At 43.1% G+C, this 20,384-nt stretch overlaps 2 protein-coding genes across 4 annotated transcripts in view; one reads left to right on the top strand and one right to left on the bottom strand.

The window, feature by feature from the left end:
- Positions 1-1,708: 1,708 nt before the first annotated feature.
- Positions 1,709-20,384, bottom strand: part of LOC141083281 (rho crystallin-like) — a 19,449-nt gene continuing 773 nt past the window's right edge. The window contains exons 1-10 of one of the 3 annotated variants that reach the window (XM_073567459.1): positions 18,707-18,725; positions 9,346-9,533; positions 8,896-9,063; positions 8,124-8,240; positions 7,935-8,012; positions 7,428-7,550; positions 4,608-4,717; positions 4,375-4,540; positions 2,033-2,115; positions 1,709-1,872 (exon numbers count right to left, since the gene is read on the bottom strand). In XM_073567459.1, coding sequence (XP_073423560.1) covers positions 1,830-1,872; positions 2,033-2,115; positions 4,375-4,540; positions 4,608-4,717; positions 7,428-7,550; positions 7,935-8,012; positions 8,124-8,240; positions 8,896-9,063; positions 9,346-9,432 — 975 coding nt within the window. In that variant the 5' untranslated portion in view covers positions 9,433-9,533; positions 18,707-18,725 and the 3' untranslated portion in view covers positions 1,709-1,829. Of the gene's footprint in view, positions 1,873-2,032; positions 2,116-4,374; positions 4,541-4,607; positions 4,718-7,427; positions 7,551-7,934; positions 8,013-8,123; positions 8,241-8,895; positions 9,064-9,345; positions 9,534-18,706; positions 18,726-20,384 lie in introns of those variants that run through there. The other 2 variants (XM_073567458.1, XM_073567457.1) reach the window with 2 other exon arrangements.
- Positions 18,198-20,384, top strand: part of LOC141083288 (aldo-keto reductase family 1 member C1-like) — a 25,115-nt gene continuing 22,928 nt past the window's right edge. The window contains exon 1 of the mRNA XM_073567471.1: positions 18,198-18,807. The gene's annotated coding sequence lies outside the window, so the exon portion shown is untranslated. The remainder of the gene's footprint in view (positions 18,808-20,384) is intronic.

Genomic DNA, 20,384 nt, shown 5'->3' with positions numbered 1-20,384 from the left:
ACTATTCTGCTGGTGCAGTCACTGTGTAAATACATTACATTACTGATCCTGAGTTACCTCCTGTATTATACCCCAGAGCAGCACTCACTACTCTGCTGGTGCAGTCACTGTGTACACACATTACATTACTGATCCTGAGTTACCTCCTGTATTATACTCCAGAGCTGCACTCACTGTTCTGCTGGTGCAGTCACTGTGTACATACATTACTGATCCTGAGTTACATCCTGTATTATACCCCAGAGCTGCACTCACTATTCTGCTGGTGCAGTCACTGTGTACATACATTACTGATCCTGAGTTACATCCTGTATTATACCCCAGAGCTGCACTCACTATTCTGCTGGTGCAGTCACTGTGTACATACATTACTGATCCTGAGTTACATCCTGTATTATACCCCAGAGCTGCACTCACTGTTCTGCTGGTGCAGTCACTGTGTACATACATTACTGATCCTGAGTTACATCCTGTATTATACCCCAGAGCTGCACTCACTATTCTGCTGGTGCAGTCACTGTGTACATACATTACTGATCCTGAGTTACATCCTATATTATACTCCAGAGCTGCACTCACTATTCTGCTGGTGCAGTCACCGTGTACATACATTACATTACTGATCCCGAGTTACATCCTGTATTATACCCCAGAGCTGCACTCACTATTCTGCCGGTGCAGTCACTGTGTACATACATTACATTACTGATCCTGAGTTACATTCTGTATTATACCCCAGAGCTGCACTCACTATTCTGCTGGTGCAGTCACTGTGTACATACATCACATTACTGATCCTGAGTTACATCCTGTATTATACTCCAGAGCTGCACTCACTATTCTGCTGGTGCAGTCACTGTGTACATACATTACATTACTGATCCTGAGTTACATCCTGTATTATACTCCAGAGCTGCACTCACTATTCTGCTGGTGCAGTCACTGTGTATATACATTACATTACTGATCCTGAGTTTCATCCTGTATTATACTCCAGAGCTGCACTCACTATTCTGCTGGTGCAGTCACTGTGTACATACATTATATTACTGATCCTGAGTTACATCCTGTATTATACTCCAGAGCTGCACTCACTATTCTGCTGGTGCAGTCACTATGTACATACATTACATTACTGATCCTGTATTATACCCCAGAGCTGTGCTCACTATTCTGCTGGTGTAGTCACTGTGTACATACATTACATTACTGATCCTGAGTTACATCCTGTATTATACTCCAGAGCTGCACTCACTATTCTGCTGGTGCAGTCACTATGTACATACATTACATTACTGATCCTGAGTTTCATCCTGTATTATACTCCAGAGCTGCACTCACTATTCTGCTGCTGCAGTCACTGTGTACATACATTACATTACTGATCCTGAGTTACATCCTGTATTATACTCCAGAGCTGCACTCACTATTCTGCTGGTGCAGTCACTGTGTACATACATTACATTACTGATCCTGAGTTTCATCCTGTATTATACTCCAGAGCTGCACTCACTAGTGGAGGATTCGTCCCTTTTATGACCGTGCAGTGTAATGTGCACTTTTGATGTCACAAACTCTTTAAAGACCAGAGTAAAATTTGTATAAAATTAATAAAAAATGATTATTATTATTAACAATAATTGAAATCTTCGGTTCTATGTTCCATATTCTTTCGGTGTGATGCCACAAACAAAGCTAGGACAAAGAGAACTTTTTAATTAATTCTTTTTATTTAATTTGTTGGTCACATGATAAGATGTTATGACTTTGCTTTTAATATATAGAATTGGTTTTATTGAAAACTGCTGTTATAACCAGACACTCGCTCCTCAGTACTCATCATGGAAGGGATATTCAGGGTGATCCTTCATTCTGGAGAAAAAGCAAAGAACATAAAATAAATAAATAATAATAATAATAATAATAATAACAATAATAAAAACAATAAATCATCATTATAAAAATCATCATGCTGTAGGTCTACCATGGAAGATCTGTCCTGTTCTCCAGGACTCTCTAAGGGACAACTTACTCCTTAAAATATCCATAACGTAGGTTTCTATCCAGCTCTTCTAGAGTTTTCATGTCTTCAGACGCCAGTTCAAAATAAAAAACCTGATAAAGAGAAGACGTCCGGTTAGTGGACAGGCAGGACGGAGGGGGAAGGTGCTTTACGGCAGCTGCAATGAATGAAAGATAATGGACGGAAAAGTGTCCGTACATCTATAGAGTCTCCAGGAAAAATAGGGCCCGTTGTTCTGCTGGGAAAGGTAAGATGACTCTAGTGACCCTACCCTCTCATAATAAGGACTTTGCTGACTCTGCACTTTAAAGATGATTAGATGACTCTGCTGACCCTGTCCTCTAATGATAACCAGATTACTCTGCTGAAACCACCCTCTAATAATAACAAGATCACTCTGCCGAACCTGTCCTCTAATGATAACAAGATGCCTCTGTTGACCTGTCCTCTAATGGTCATGAGATCACTCTGCTGACCCCTCCCTCTAATAATAATGACATGACTCTGCTGACCCCTCCCTCTAATAATAATGACATGACTATGCTGACCCTGCCCTCTAATAATAATGACATGACTATGCTGACCCTGCCCTCTAATAATAATGACATGACTATGCTGACCCTGCCCTCTAATAATAATGAAAAGACTCTACTGACCCTGTCCTCTAATGATAACAAGATGACTCCTCTGACCCCACCCTCTAATAACAATAAGATGACTCTGCTGACCTCACCCTCTAATAATAATGAGATGACTCTCCTGACCCCACCCTCTAATAATATGACTCTGCCGACCCTGTCTTCTAATGATAACAAGATCACTCTGCTGAAACCACACTAATAATGAGATGACTCTGCTGTCCCTGCCCTCTAATAATAATGAGATAACTCTGCTGACACTGCCCTCTAATGATAACAAGATGACTCTGCTGACCCCACCCTCTAATAATAATATTACTCTGCTGACCCTGTCCTCTAATGATAACAAGATGCCTCTGCTGAACTATCCTCTAATGATCACAAGACCACTCTGCTGACCCCTCCCTCTATTAATAATGACATGACTATGCTGTCCCTGCCCTCTAATAATAATGAGATGACTCTGCTGACCCCACCCTCTAATAATAATGAGATGACTCCACCCTCTAATAATAATAAGATGACTGCTGACCCCAAGCCTTTAATAATAATGAGATGACTCTGCTGACCCCACCCTTTAATAATAATAAGATGACTCTGCTGACCCCACCCTCTAATAATAATGAGATTACTCTACTGACACCACTCTCTAATAATAATAAGACAACTGTGCTGACAGCCACATCTAACAATTAACAGAAGTCTTGATCTACTATTGTCATTCTGCTGGATTTGATCCCTTGAGCTTGTGTTCGGCTTCTCTCTCCTTCGAGCCACAGGAGATAGACCTTTTCTCTTGGTGTATTGGTTCTGCTCTTCTGGCTGCAGCCTGTCTAGCTTAACACAGGTGTTTTCATTTGCCTGCCTATCACCTTTTGGGTGCAGCTTTATATTCTGTCCCCCTGCTGGTGATAGTTTCATTTGTATGTTCTGACATCCTATTGATGTTTAGAGCCCGTCTGTGATTTCAGCAGAGAGTTTTTGCTTTTTCTTTGCTATACTTTGCAATTATCATCTGGTACATTTTTTAACAATACTTGCTTTATTATTTATTTGGTATTTCAATATTTACTTTATTCACTCTGGGATCTTTCCTTTGTTCAGCACACTTTCCCTCTTGTAGGTAATTCACACTCTGCTCTGCTCTCTGATTCTTTATAAGGAACGTGAAACAACTTGATGGCCTTTTAGGCAGTTTAGGTCCGAGTTACCATCGTCTAGTCTGTGGTTAGGGTTATCTCTGCTCTTGAAGGAATCACTAGGGACTGTGGAGTTAGGATCTGTACAGGAACTGGAAGGGCCAGTTGCAGATTTTTAGTATATTACCTTTTTTACCAAGTGACTTGCTACACCGGCATAACACCTGTCCTCTGATAGAGATGAATTTGATTTTTCCATCCTCTAGGGATAATGAAATTACTCTAATTGCTTTGGCCGTTAAAGATAATGAGATGACTCTGCTGACCTTGTTCCAATCTATCCAGCAAAGCTGAAAATTGAACCATCTGACCTGTAGTCATAGTACAGGTCAGCTTACTGTGTGTGCCCCTTAGGTTATGTAAAAAGTGGAATATTTCAATATTTTTCTTTAGATTTAGTTACATAAAAAGTATGAAAATAAAATAAACACCAAAATATTTTTTTTCAAAAGATATTTTTAAAGGTTTCCTGGCAATATTGCAGGATAATGAGTACATAGGATGTGGTACGTACCCCAAGGTTTTGCTTCAGGCGGGCTGCAGTGAAACTTTTGGCCAATACCACAATGCCCTTCTGGAGGATGAAGCGCATAGCGACCTCTGCTGGAGAACGGTTGTACTTTGCTGCCATCTTGGCCAGGACTGGGTCTTCAAGCAGCACAGGAGAGCTCAGGTCTACCCTATAGATGGCATCAATGTCAGTAATGATACACAGGGAAATAATGAAATGTATGTCGTGACACTTACCAGTTCTTGTCTCGGTGGGACCCCAGCACGCTGTACGCCACCAGGACGATATCCTTGGATTTACAGTATGCCAACAGCTTACTCTGATTCAAATATACATGACACTCCACCTGTCATCCACAGGACAATATTATAAGTACTGGTCCCAATCATCAGTCATATGTGTCCCATATACAGCAAACACAGACATGAGAGATTCCTGCTCCCCTCTATACTGTATATATAGCACATGTTCAGAAGCAGCAGCTGCATGGAGGTCGTTATGCAGCAGTACTGAGCAGTGTAGCTGTGAATCCAGCACGCGGGTGAAATAAAACACCTACTAGAAAGCAGCATCATTTGCTCTTTTTTTGTTTGTGCCTCTCTCTTTTTCACTCTTCTGTGTATACAGTAAATCTGAAAGATGCAGTATGCTGAGAAGTTTGATAACAGATAGTAATTATATACCATAATGCTTGATAAAGAATAAAATTAACTGTCACTTTAAAATGTGTGAAGCTGCGGATATCGGTCACAGCTATGGCTGTGAGTACATGGAGGCTCTCAGTGCTGTCCCTTTAAGATGAAAAGATATTGTACAGAACAAACAGTGTGGTCACTTGTAAGTTATTATTAGAGGTAATCATTAACTGGAAGCGTTCTAAGTGCAAAAATACAAAAAAGGCGACGAGTGTGTACAGAGCACATATGTATACCAGATATATGTGTATATATACCTGTCACTGGTCTGTACCCCCAGTGTCAGTGTCATTATCCTGTACCCCAGTGTCAGTGTCATTATCCTGTACCCCAGTGTCAGTGTCATTATCCTGTACCCCGAGTGTCAGCGTCATTATCCTGTACCCCGAGTGTCAGTGTCATTATCCTGTACCCCGAGTGTCAGTGTCATTATCCTGTACCCCGAGTGTCAGCGTCACTATCCTGTACCCCGAGTGTCAGCGTCACTATCCTGTACCCCGAGTGTCAGTGTCATTATCCTGTACCCCGAGTGTCAGTGTCATTATCCTGTACCCCGAGTGTCAGTGTCATTATCCTGTACCCCGAGTGTAAGTGTCATTATCCTGTACCCCGAGTGTCAGTGTCATTATCCTGTACCCCGAGTGTAAGTGTCATTATTCTGTACCTCGAGTGTCAGTGCCGTTATCCTGTACCCCGAGTGTCAGCGTCATTATCCTGTACCCCGAGTGTAAGTGTCATTATCCTGTACCCCGAGTGTCAGTGCCGTTATCCTGTACCCCGAGTGTCAGTGTCATTATCCTGTACCCCGAGTGTCAGCGTCATTATCCTGTACCCCGAGTGTCAGCGTCATTATCCTGCACCCCGAGTGTCAGTGACATTATCCTGTACCCCGAGTGTCAGTGTCATTATCCTGTACCCCCAGTGTCAGTGTCATTATCCTGTACCCCCAGTGTCAGTGTCATTATCCTGTACCCCAAGTGTCAGTGTCATTATCCTGTACCCCGAGTGTCATTATCCTGTACCCCGAGTGTCAGTGTCATTATCCTGTACCCCGAGTGTCATTATCCTGTACCTTGAGTGTCAGTGTCATTATCCTGTACCCCCAGTGTCAGTGTCATTATCCTGTACCCTGAGTGTCAGTGTCATTATCTTGTACCCTGAGTGTGTCATTATCCTGTACCCCGAGTGTCAGCGTCATTATCTTGTACCCCGAGTGTCAGTGTCATTATCCTGTACCCCCAGTGTCAGTGTCATTATCCTGTACCGCGAGTGTCAGTGTCATTATCTTGTACCCCGAGTGTCAGTGTCATTATCCTGTACCCCGAGTGTCAGTGTCATTATCCTGTACCCCGAGTGTCAGCGTCATTATCCTGTACCCCGAGTGTCAGTGTCATTATCCTGTACCCCTAGTGTCAGCGTCATTATCCTGTACCCCCAGTGTCAGTGTCATTATCCTGTACCCCGAGTGTCAGTGTCATTATCCTGTACCCCGAGTGTCAGTGTCATTATCCTGTACCCCAGTGTCATTATCCTGTACCCCCAGTGTCATTATCCTGTACCCCGAGTGTCATTATCCTGTACCTTGAGTGTCAGTGTCATTATCCTGTACCCCCAGTGTCAGTGTCATTATCCTGTACCCCTAGTGTCAGCGTCATTATCCTGTACCCCCAGTGTCAGTGTCATTATCCTGTACCCCGAGTGTCAGTGTCATTATCTTGTACCCCGAGTGTCAGTGTCATTATCCTGTACCCCGAGTGTCAGTGTCATTATCCTGTACCCCGAGTGTCAGCGTCATTATCCTGTACCCCGAGTGTCAGTGTCATTATCCTGTACCCCGAGTGTCAGTGTCATTATCCTGTACCCCGAGTGTCAGTGTCATTATCCTGTACCCCGAGTGTCAGCGTCATTATCCTGTACCCAGAGTGTCAGTGTCATTATCCTGTACCCCCAGTGTCAGTGTCATTATCCTGTACCCCGAGTGTCAGTGTCATTATCCTGTACCCCGAGTGTCAGCGTCATTATACTGTACCCCTAGTGTCAGTGTCATTATCCTGTACCCCGAGTGTCAGCGTCATTATCCTGTACCCCGAGTGTCAGTGTCATTATCCTGTACCCCGAGTGTCAGTGTCATTATCCTGTACCCCCAGTGTCATTATCCTGTACCCCCAGTGTCATTATCCTGCACCCCCAGTGTCAGTGTCATTATCCTGTACCCCCAGTGTCATTATCCTGTACCCCCAGTGTCATTATCCTGTACCCCCAGTGTCATTATCCTGCACCCCCAGTGTCAGTGTCATTATCCTGTACCCCCAGTGTCATTATCCTGCACCCCCAGTGTCAGTGTCCTTCTCTGCGTCTTACCTGGTTACAGACCGGTTTGTACTTCAGTCCCGGTTTGCTCAGGAGACGTTCCAGTTGCCTCCTGTTGAAGTTGGAGACCCCGATGGACTTCACCAGACCGGCCTCCTTGCACAACTCCAGGACCTGCCGTCAGATTAGCGATCATTGGGGTGAGTGTGCTCCATCATGTGGAGGCTCAGATCTTTACTATATTAATATGTGGCCACATCTAAGTAACAATAATCCATCTGTACAGCGACTTTTCAGAATAAGCTGTCTTGTGTGTATACATCAGGAGCATCACTATTTTTCACCATTTTTCGCCATTTTGCCTCTCTGTAGCCTCTAGCTCTGATTTTCAGTTGTCTCTGAGCTGGTGGGTGGAGACTAACTGCTATGATGTCGCTCATACACACACACACAGAAGAGAGTTCAATCATATTGTGCTGCAATACCCATCTCAACCACATGGCCAGGGGTGGCGCTGTTGTAAATAATATGATATAAAGGCTTCAAACAATAACAAACCTCCCAAGTAGCCCAGAAGTCCACGTCATCATAGACGAAAGGTTTATCCGGGTTGCTGGGTTCCTCGGCTCCTGTGGGCTAAAGAGCAGAAACATCCAATCATTTCCTTGATCTTACCTGTTTTTCCTCGTACAGCCTGTAGGTGTCACTATTATCAATTCTGTCAATAAATGGGGATTTGTTCCCTACCTTCAGGGAGAAAGGCCAGTGCATGATGAACAGGTCCAGGTAATCCAGCTGGAGATCTTGGAGAGATTTTTCCAGACCCTTGCGGACGAGTTCAGGAGAAAAAAAAGTACACCAGAGCTAAAAAAAAAAAAAATTCTTAATAATTTATTATATTTATACACGGATAAAAAAAACACGAATGTATTACAGACGAAAAATACAACATAAATACATAAAGTAAATAAATATTAAAAAAAATGGAAATTAAGAAATAAAAATAAAAAATAAAGTAAAAGTAAAAAAAGACAATAAAAATAAAAAAATAAAGTAAAAGTAAAAAAAGAAACTAAAATAAAAATAAAAAATAAAGTAAAAAAATACAAATAAAATAAAAATTAAAAAAAATTAAAAATTAAGTATAAATATAAAATAAAGTGAAAAAAGTAAAGGAAAAGATTATGAACAAAGGAGTGAATAAATGAAAGAATTAATGAATGAATGAGGGAATTAATTACAATATAAATGATAAGCTAATATAAGATAAAAGATAAATGATCGATTTCATGAATAAAAGAATAAAACAAAAAGTAGAGATAATTTACTGTAAAAAAAAAGTGAAAATAATCTACTAAAAAAAAAACCTGAATTAATTTATATATAAATTAATTAATTAAATAATGTCTGAATGACACAGGAGTTATTAAATGGACAAATAATTCAATATAAAAATCAATGCAGAAAGTATTAAAAAAAAAAACCATTCGTGTAGAGCTGCGTCAGCTCGTCCCTTCACCTTCCCCGTATAGAACACGTCCTCCCTCCTGACGACGCCATCAGATATTTTGGCGCGGATGGCGTTCCCGATCTGAACTTCATTTCCGTAGATGTAAGCGCCATCAATGTGCCGGTAGCCGAGATCGATGGCCGTTTTTGTGGCCTCTTCCCCGAGACTTTTTGGCACCTAAAGAAAAATAAAATGAAATAAAAAAATTAAAAAAGAGGTAAAAAATAAAAAATAAAATAAATTAAAAATAACTAAAAAGATAAAACAACAACTCAGAAAGCAAACAAAACAAATAATCAAACGTATGAGATCCCAGACCTGTCTCCTTCAGATTCATTTCATATCAGATTGCTTTTATTTTACTTCCCCTTTAATTTTTTTTAATTTTTGCATGAACTATGCTGCCAAATCGCTGCACACATAAAACCGCCCCCTCCGACTGGATACACTATGACTTACATCAGGAGAGGCGTAGGTGCCCAGTCCTAGGATGGGCATGGTGTTCCCATCATTCAGGGGGACGCGGGTGTCCTGTGTCAGGGCCATGCTGTCAGTGACGGGAAGCCTCCGCTCACCCGGATATATAGGAACGGCTGTGAGAGCTGTCAGATGTGGGAGGGAATCACGTCTGATACTCTGAACCCTGCCTGACCAAGAAGAAAAATGTATTTAAGCTGCAAAATCAACATGAAGTATAAAGGAAAGAGAAGAATCCAGGTGCAAGAAAAAGAGGATCAGAGCAAGAAGAGGACTCATATTACCCACCCGCCAATGGGACTGATGCAATATCATGCAAATTATCAGTGTCATATCTACATAACATTCTGCCTGCTGTCACCACTAGGGGGAGCACCCTGTATACAGATATACATGATAAGATCCGGTCTGCAGCCACCACAAGGGGGAGCTCCCTGTATACAGAGATACATGATAAGATCCTGTCTGCAGTCACCACTAGGGGGAGCTTCCTGTATACAGAGATACATGATAAGATCCTGTCTGCAGTCACCACTAGGGGGAGCACCCTGTATACAGATATACATGATAAGATCCGGTCTGCAGCCACCACAAGGGGGAGCGCCCTGTATACAGAGATACATGATAAGATTCTGTCTGCAGCCACCAATAGGGGGAGCTCCCTGTATACAGAGATACATGATAAGATCCTGTCTGCAGTCACCACTAGGGGGAGCTCCCTGTATACAGAGATACATGATAAGATCCTGTCTGCAGTCATCACTAGGGGGAGCTCCCTGCATACAGAAATATATGATAAGATCCTGTCTGCAGCCACCACTAGGGGAGCTCCCTGTATACAGAGATACATGATAAGATCCTGTCTGCAGACACCACTAGGAGGAGCTCCCTGTATACAGAGATACATGATAAGATCCTGTCTGCAGACACCACTAGGAGGAGCTCCCTGTATACAGAGATACATGATAAGATCCTGTCTGATGTATGCAGAGATACATGATAAGATCCTGTCTGCAGCCACCACTAGGGGGAACTCCCTGTATACAGAGGTACATGATAAGATCCTTACATAGTAACATAGTTAGTAAGGCCGAAAAAAGACATTAGTCCATCCAGTTCAGCCTATAATATTCCGTCAGAATAAATTCCCAGATCTACGTCCTTCTAAGTAACCTAACAATAACTGTAAGATACAATATTGTTACGCTCCAGGAAGACATCCAGGCCTCTCTTGAACCCTTTGACTGAGTTCGCCATCACCACCTCCTCAGGCAGGGAATTCCAGATTCTCACTGCCCTAACTGTAAAGAATCCTCTTCTATGTTGGTGGAAAAACCTTCTCTCCTTCAGACGCAGAGAATGACTCCTTGTCACCCTCACCTTCCTTGGTATAAACAGATCATCGGAGAGATATTTGTATTATCCCCTTATATACTTATACATGGTTATTAGTTCGCCCCTCAGTCGTCTTTTTTCTAGACTAAATAATCCTAATTTTGCTAATCTCTCTGGGTATTGTAGTTCCCCCATCCCCTTTATTAATTTTGTTGCCCTCCTTTGTACCCGCTCTAGTTCCATTATATCCTTCCTGAGCACCGGTGCCCAAAACTGTACACAGTCCTCCATGTGCGGTCTAACCAGAGATTTGTACAGAGGCAGTATAATGCTCTCATCATGTGTATCCAGACCTCTATTAATGCAGCCCATGATCCTGTTTGCCTTGGCAGCCGCTGCCTGGCACTGGCTGCTCCAGGTAAGTTTATCATTACCTAGGATCCCCAAGTCCTTCTCCATGTCAGATTTACCCAGTGGTTTCCCGCTCAGTGTGTAATGGTGATATTGATTCCTTCTTCCCATGTGTATAACCTTACATTTATCATTGTTAAACTGCATCTGCCACCTTTCGGCCCAAGTTCCCAACTTATCCAGATCCATCTGCAGCAGAATACTATCTTCTCTTGTATTGACTGCTTTACATAGTTTTGTATCATCTGCAAATATCGATATTTTACTGTGCAAACCTTCTACCAGATCGTTAATAAATATGCTGAAGAGAAGAGGTCCCAACACCGACCCCTGCGGTCCCGACTGGTCACAGCGACCCAGTTAGAGAATATACCATTTATAAACCGCCCTCTGCTTTCTATCACTAAGCCAGTTACTTACCCATTTACACACATTTTCCCCAGACCCGGCATTCTCATTTTGTGTACCAACCTGTTGTGTGGCACGGGATCAAACGCTTTGGAAAAATCAAGATATACCACATCCAATGACTCACCTTGGTCCAGTCTATAGCTTACCTCTTCAAAAAAGCTGATTAGATTGGTTTGACAGGAGCGATTCCTCATAACCCCACACTGATATGGAGTTACACAGTTATTCTCATGGAGATCATCCAGAATAACATCCCTCAGAAACCGTTCACATATCTCACCAACAATAGAGGTTAGACTTACTGGCCTATAATTTCCAGGTCACTTTTAGAGGCCTTTTTGAATATTGGTACCACATTTGCTATGCGCCAGTCCTGTGGAACAGAGCCCGTCGCTATAGAGTCTCTAAATATAAGAAATAATGGTTTGTCTATTCCATTACTTAGTTCTCTTAGAACTCGTGGGTGTATGCCATCCGGACCCGGAGATTTATCTATTTTAATCTTATTTAGCCGGTTTTGCACCTCTTCTTGGGTTAGATTGGTGACCCTTAATATAGGGTTTTCTTTGTCTCTCGGCATTTCATCTAGCATTTCATTTTCCACCGTGAACACCGTGGAGAAGAAGGTGTTTAATATATTAGCTTTTTCCTCATCATCTACAACCATACTTTCCTCACAATTGTTTAATGGGCCTACACTTTCACTTTTGATTCTTTTACTATTGATATAGCTGAAGAACAGCTTGGGATTAGTTTTACTCTCCTTAGCAATGTGCTTCTCTGTTTCCTTTTTGGCAGCTTTAATTATTTTTTTATTCCTGTCTGCAGCCACCACTAGGGGGAGCTCCCTGTATACAGAGATACATGATAAGATCCTGTCTACAACCACCACTAGGGGAAGCTCCCTGTTTACAGACATACATGATAAGATCCTGTCTGCAGCCACCACTAGGGGGAGCTTCCTGTATACAGAGATACATGATAAGATCCTGTCTGCAGCCACCACTAGGGGGAGCTCCCTGTATACAGAGATACATGATGAGATCCTGTCTGCAACCACCACTAGGGGGAGCTCCCTGTATACAGAGATACATGATAAGATCCAGTCTGCAGCCTCCACTAGGGGGAGCTCGCTGTATACAGAGATACATGATAAGATTCTGACTGCAGCCACCACTAGGGGGAGCTCCCTGTATACAGATACATGATACGATTCTTTCTGCAGTCACCACTAGGGGGAGCTCCCTGTATACAGAGATACATGATAAGATCCTGTCTGCAGTCACCACTAGGGGGAGCTCCCTGTATATAGAGATACATGATAAGATCCTGTCTGAAGTCACCACTAGGGGGAGCTCCCTGTATACAGAGATACATGATAAGATCCTGTTTGCAGTCACCACTAGGGGGAGCTCCCTGTATACAGAGATACATGATAAGATCCTGTCTGCAGCCACCACTAGGGGGAGCTCCCTGTATACAGAAATACATGATAAGATCCTGTCTGCAGCCACCACTAGGTGTATCTCTCTATACAGGGTGGGCCATTTATATGGATACACCTAAATAAAATGGGAATGGTTGTTGATATCAACTTCCTGTTTGTGGCACATTATTATGTGGGAGGGGAAAAACTTTTCAAGATGGGTGGTGATCATGGTGGCCATTTTGAAGTCGGCCCACCCAGGTGTATCCATATAAATGGCCCACCCTGTACTGATCCTGAGTTACATCCTGTATTATACCCCAGAGCTGCACTCACTATTCTGGTGGTGCAGTCACTGTGTATATACATTACATTACTGAACCTGAGTTACATCCTGTATTATACCCCAGAGCTGCACTCACTATTCTGCTGGTGCATTCACTGTGTACATACATTACATTACTGATCCTGAGTTACATCCTGTATTATACCCCAGAGCTGCACTCACCATTCTGCTGGTGCACTGTGTACATACATTACATTACTGATCCTGAGTTACATCCTGTGTTATACCCCAGAGCTGCACTCACTATTCTGCTGGTGCAGTCATTCTGTACATAGATTACATTACTGATCCTGAGTTATATCCTATATTATACCCCAGAGCTGCACTCACTATTCTGCTGGTGCAGTCACTGTGTATATACATTACATTACTGAACCTGAGTTACATCCTGTATTATACCCCAGAGCTGCACTCACTATTCTGCTGGTGCAGTCACTGTGTACATACATTACATTACTGATCCTGAGTTACATCCTGTATTATACCCCAGAGCTGCACTCACCATTCTGCTGGTGCACTGTGTACATACATTACATTACTGATCCTGAGTTACATCCTGTGTTATACCCCAGAGCTGCACTCACTATTCTGCTGGTGCAGTCATTCTGTACATAGATTACATTACTGATCCTGAGTTATATCCTATATTATACCCCAGAGCTGCACTCACTATTCTGCTGGTGCATTCACTGTGTACATACATTACATTACTGATCCTGAGTTACATCCTGTATTATACCCCAGAGCTGCACTCACTATTCTGCTGGTGCAGTCACTGTGTACATACACTCACTGGCCACTTTATTAGGTACACCTGTCCAACTGTGTGTTAAGACTTAATTTCTAATCAGCCAATCACATGGCGGCAACTCAGTGCATTTAGGCATGTAGACATGGTCAAGACAATCTCCTGCAGTTCAAACCGAGCATCAGTATGGGGAAGAAAGGTGATTTGAGTGCCTTTGAACGTGGCATGATTGTTGGTGCCAGAAGGGCTGGTCTGAGTATTTCAGAAACTGCTGATCTACTGGGATTTTCACGCACAACCATCTCTAGGGTTTACAGAGAATGGTCCGAAAAAGAAAAAAAATCCAGTGAGCGGCAGTTCTGTGGCCGGAAATGCCTTGTTGATGCCAGAGGTCAGAGGAGAATGGGCAGACTGGTTCGAGCTGATAGAAAGGCAACAGTGACTCAAATTGCCACCCGTTACAACCAAGGTAGGCAGAAGAGCATCTCTGAACGCACAGTGCGTCGAACTTTGAGGCAGATGGGCTACAGCAGCAGAAGACCACACTGGGTACCACTCCTCTCAGCTAAGAACAGGCATCTGATGGCTACTTTCAGCAGGATAATGCGCCATGTCATAAAGCTCGAATCATCTCAGATTGGTTTCTTGAACATGACAATGAGTTCACTGTACTCAAATGGCCTCCTCAGTCACCAGATCTCAATCCAATAGAGCATCTTTGGGATGTGGTGGAACGGGAGATTCGCATCAGGGATGTGCAGCCGACAAATCTGCGCCAACTGTGTGATGCCATCATGTCAATATGGTCCAAAATCTCTGAGGAATGCTTCCAGCACCTTGTTGAATCTCTGCCACGAAGAATTGAGGCAGTTCTGAAGGCAAAAGGGGGTCCAACCCGTTACTAGCATGGTGTACCTAATAAAGTGGCCAGTGAGTGTATATTACATTACTGATCCTGAGTTACATCCTGTATTATACCCCAGAGCTGCACTCACTATTCTGCTGGTGCAGTCACTGTGTATATACATTACATTACTGAACCTGAGTTACATCCTGTATTATACCCCAGAGCTGCACTCACTATTCTGCTGGTGCATTCACTGTGTACATACATTACATTACTGATCCTGAGTTACATCCTGTATTATACCCCAGAGCTGCACTCACTATTCTGCTGGTGCAGTCCCTGTGTACATACATTACATTACTGATCCTGAGTTACATCCTGTATTATACCCCAGAGCTGCACTCACTATTCTGCTGGTGCACTGTGTACATACATTACATTAGTGATCCTGAGTTACATCCTGTGTTATACCCCAGAGCTGCACTCACTATTCTGCTGGTGCAGTCATTCTGTACATAGATTACATTACTGATCCTGAGTTATATCCTATATTATACCCCTGAGCTGCACTCACTATTCTGCTGGTGCATTCACTGTGTACATACATTACATTACTGATCCTGAGTTACATCCTGTATTATACCCCAGAGCTGCACTCACTATTCTGCTGGTGCAGTCACTGTGTACACATATTACATTACTGATCCTGAGTTACATCCTGTATTATACTCCAGAGCTGCACTCACTATTCTGCTGGTGCAGTCACTGTGTACATACATTACATTATGGTGGAAAATAAGTATTTGGTCATTAACAAAAGTTCAGCTCAATATTTTGTTATATAGCCTTTGTTGGCAATGACAGAGATCAAACGTTTTCTGTAAGTCTTCACAAGGTTGCCACACACTGTTGTTGGTATGTTGGCCCATTCCTCCATGCAGATCTCCTCTAGAGCAGTGATGTTTTGGGCCTTTCTTTGGGCAACATGGACTTTCAAATCCCTCCAAGGGTTTTCTATGGGGTGGAGATCTGGAGACTGGCTAGGCCACTCCAGCACCTTCATATGCTTCTTAGGAAGCCACTCCTTCGTTGCCCTGGCGGTGTGCTTGGGTTCATTATCATGCTGAAAGACCCATGCACATTTCTTCTTCAATGCCCTTGCTCATGGAAGGTTTGCACTCAAAATTTCACAATACTTGGCCCAATTCATTCTTTCATGTACACTGATCAGTCGTCCTGGTCCCTTTGCAAAGAAACAGCCCCAAAGCATGATGTTGCCACCCCATGCTTCACAGTAGGTATGGTGTTCTTTGGAAGCAACTCAGCATTCTGTCTCCTCCAAACATGACGATTTTTTTTGTTTCTACCAAACAGTACTACTTTGGTTTCATCAGACCATTTGACAGTCTCCCAATACTCTTCTGGATAATCCAAGTGCTCTCTAGCAAACTTCAGACGGGCCTGGCTATGTACTGGCTTAAAGGGAAGGTGCCGCAATTTTATATAATTTGCAAAAAAATAGTAAGTTACAAAACATGTTGTTTCAGCAAATGTTGTACTAACCAGGATTTATGGTTTGTTTGTAATAATGTTTTCATGTAGCCACTGGGCGCTGACATCTTGATTTGCAGATCTGTGGAGGACTCATACAGTCTGCAAATATGGCCGTCCCTGGACATAGGAGACTGCGGTCGGCTTCCGACCGCACATTGCAGCCTCAGTAGCAGAGAACTGGGCTCGCCCCTGTGGGCTGCACCATTCACTGCTGTAGGTGTGGCTGGGCGCCATTTTACTGTAGCCCAGTGCTATCTGCTGAGCTCCACTTACCCTCTATCACAGGACCACTTGTGGCATAACGGGTCCTGTGTTGTGAGGAGAGGCTGAAGAAAAGGAGAAGGTGGTCAGCAGGGGAGAGAAGCGCTCGCTGGAGCCGGAGGATGGAGAGTGGTGAGTGCGGGTGACTTTCCTCTATGCTCCTCTGTCCTGCTTACTCCAGGCTCAGCCCTGTGCTTCCTGCTCCAGCGTCCTCCTGCTCTGTCTCCGCCTCCTCACTCACAGCCCCAGTGATCTCCGGTAATCTGACACCTTTGCTTTTATGGCTGTCTGAGGAGGACAGTGACTTATACAGCCCATAGTCTTGTGTATAATTGGGGGGGGCTGGAAGTTTCACCAGTGTGGGCATATCTGTAATACTGCCTGCTGAGCCGTGTATCTAATCCTCTTCTGTGTGATACTGCCTGCTGAGCCGTGTATCTAACCCTATCCTGTGTGATACTGCCTGCTGAGCCGTGCATCTAATCCTCTTCTGTGTGATACTGCCTGCTGAGCTGTGCATCTAATCCTCTTCTGTGTGATACTGACTGCTGAGCCGTGTATCTAATCCTCTCCTGTGTGATACTGTCTGCTGAGCCGTGCATCTAATCCTCTCCTGTGTGATACTGCCTGCTGAGCCGTGCATCTAATCCTCTTCTGTGTGATACTGCCTGCTGAGCTGTGCATCTAATCCTCTTCTGTGTGATACTGCCTGCTGAGCCATGTATCTAATCCTCTCCTGTGTGATACTGCCTGCTGAGCCGTGCATCTAATCCTATCCTGTGTGATACTGCCTGCTGAGCCGTGTATCTAATCCTCTCCTGTGTGATACTGCCTGCTGAGCCGTGTATCTAATCCTATCCTGTGTGATACTGACTGCTGAGCCATGTATGTAATCCTCTCCTGTGTGATACTGACTGCTGAGCCGTGTATCTAATCCTATCCTGTGTGATACTGTATTCTGAGCTGTGTATCTAATCCTCTCCTGTGTGATGCTGCCTGCTGAGCCGTGTATCTAATCCTATCCCGTGTGATACTGACTGCTGAGCTGTGTATCTAATCCTATCCCGTGTGATACTGACTGCTGAGCTGTGTATCTAATCCTATCCCGTGTGATACTGCTCTCCTGAAATACTCTGTGCTGCTGTCACCCTGCTCCCAGAATCCTTGCTGCCTGCCATCCTCGGTGACCGAAGACCCCATTCCTCTCCTCAGATCCCGTCCTGGCGATGTGTGAAACCGAGGGGACAGGGGCCTGATGTATGGTGGAAGGAGCAGAGTGACAGCAGCACAGAGTATTTCAGGAGAGCAGTGTGCTGGTCTGTGGGGGGGCGCCCTGTTCGGTGCCAGGGATTGTACAAAGAGCGCTGTGTTTTATTCACATGGATGGACCGTCTACTTGTCTGCTCCACAGAAATCCAGGAAACATGTCTGCTGATTGATGGCCTGTTCTGATCCAGACTTTACATGCAAAGACAGTCAGTAACTTTGCAAGCCCCATCAAAATGGCTGCTCACTGTGTCTATAGATGTCATAGGTTTTTGTGCCAGATTTCAGTAGCTGCTCCCCCTAGTGTTAACAAGTGGAAATGCCAAACTTTTTAAAATTATTTTTCATATTTTGCAAAATTAAAAACAAACGATAATATTTTTTAAGAAAATGTAAATATTAATTCTTTACATTTTTTCAATTGCTGAAAAAAAATTTTTTGGATGGCACCTTCCCTTTAAAGACAGAGAAGAATCATACTGACACGATACACATTGTCTTGTGTATTCTTTTCTCCGTGCACGTAAAATCTCTACCAAAGATCCAATTTGGCCACAGACAATTAAGACGGGCCACACCCTAGTGCGGCAGAATCAACAGTTGGCGCTCAAACAGTGGGGCTCAGGACGATACCAGACGATCACAGCCGCAACAAAATCTCCCCCCAGGACGGACGTCTTTCCAGCAGGACGAGGCTGCAGCTCGAGACCTGGTGAGAAAATATATCATCTTACCTACCCTTCTGTATTCACGTCCGGCTGGGAGGAGATAGTTGGCTGTCTTCTCTGAACCCTTAAACTGACCACGTTTGAAAGTCCTGAGCCTACGGACCCGGTCAGGTATATAATTCCTTAATTGTCTGTGTGTATTATCCGGTCTAACCAATTCGGAGGGTGTGTCTAGAATCCATCTAGTATCTGATAAAAACTATTTCATACTGCACTAGGGCTACTAGAAACAAAACAGAGCAGAGTACAAAGGGGTTGTTCACACTGGGTTATCACCCTGGTTCCGACCTTAGACGGTCGAAGAAGTTATATATAGGTATATATATCAGATATATACATATAGGTGCTCACGTCCGGCCATACGCCCACGGTATAAACTGGGCCCGGTGACGTGAATGACACGGTATATACATTTTTAAGGAAAGAGGTGATTACTAATTTTTCCCCCTCTGCTGAAATATCAACCACCTATTTATAGGTGATTACCACTATTTACTACACCTAAAGTGACAAAAAGCCCAGCCCTAGTTGCCTTGGTAACAAAGAACAGTGAAAGGGATAAGGAATACATTCATAATAGTTTTTATGTTTTGAAGTATTGATGCATTGTTGAGACACGCCTGTCCGCAGCTCTCATACTGAATATACTGCCATACTGGTTAGACTGCTATTTCAGCTGCATTTCCTGAATCCAAAGAAATGTGAAATTAGAGAATTGGATAAACTGGTTTTGTTCTGCATACTATAATTATAAGGTTCGTTGTTAAAAAAATTTGTTCAGGTAGAAAGAGAATTACTTGAATGGTAATTGCTTGATTTGTACAGATATCTCTGTGAGATCCGAGGTCTATTGTTACTTTTTAGTTATTGTTTTACTAAGGTCACTACATTTCTCTGTGAGATGTTTTCTTTGAAATGTTTTAAAGCGAAAGTTTTGAGGAAACAGAAATGTTAACAATTTATCAGGTATTTTTATACTACGCAGTTTCTGGATACACAAAATTTGTGAAATACTCTGGTGTTAGTTGTTGGTTAATTTCCTATATTACTGTGTTCAAGATAGCTAGACATCACTATGTTCTCTGAAGACCCCTTTACTCGGACATAAGGAGTACATACAGCTTTTACAGTCACATATCCCACTGTTCATAACCCCGTGAGAATTTGTTTCAAGACGCACACATACAAATGTTTTTCAGATATACTCAGAATTCAGATGATAGAATGGGTGGGAGCGGTCAGTCGATATCTATAAGACAGATATGACCCATAGTGGAGTGAGGAAGAAAATGTACGTTAAGAAACCCTCCGATCACGAGGGGAGGAGCATTAGATAAGAAGGGATAGAAGAATGTGTTACTGAGTAGAGAGCAGCGTCCCAGCCTCAGGTGTTATAGAATCATAGAATCATAGAATCTTAGAATCATAGAATTATGAGGAGTTACAGGACCCTGAAGCATTTTATAAGATGGCGGAGGAAGTTAGGAAAAAAAAAAAAAAAAAGGGCATGAGGAGAGGAATATAACAAGATTGCTGAATCTTGTGCAAAACAAATATTTACACAGGAAGATGTCAGTTGCAATATCTGCATTACATTCATTTATACTTCTATATACATTCCCGATGACTGGACGTGTGCCAGCTGTCAAACGCAGAATGCAGAATATAGTGAGACTTGTTCTGACTGT

Source organism: Dendrobates tinctorius, unplaced genomic scaffold, assembly GCF_039654945.1.
Source record: "Dendrobates tinctorius isolate UK_male_01 unplaced genomic scaffold, ASM3965494v1 ptg000020l, whole genome shotgun sequence".
Taxonomy (NCBI): Eukaryota; Metazoa; Chordata; class Amphibia; order Anura; family Dendrobatidae; genus Dendrobates; species Dendrobates tinctorius.
The sequence above is the reverse complement of the archived record's forward strand: the minus strand, read 5'-3'. Positions and strand labels throughout refer to the sequence as shown.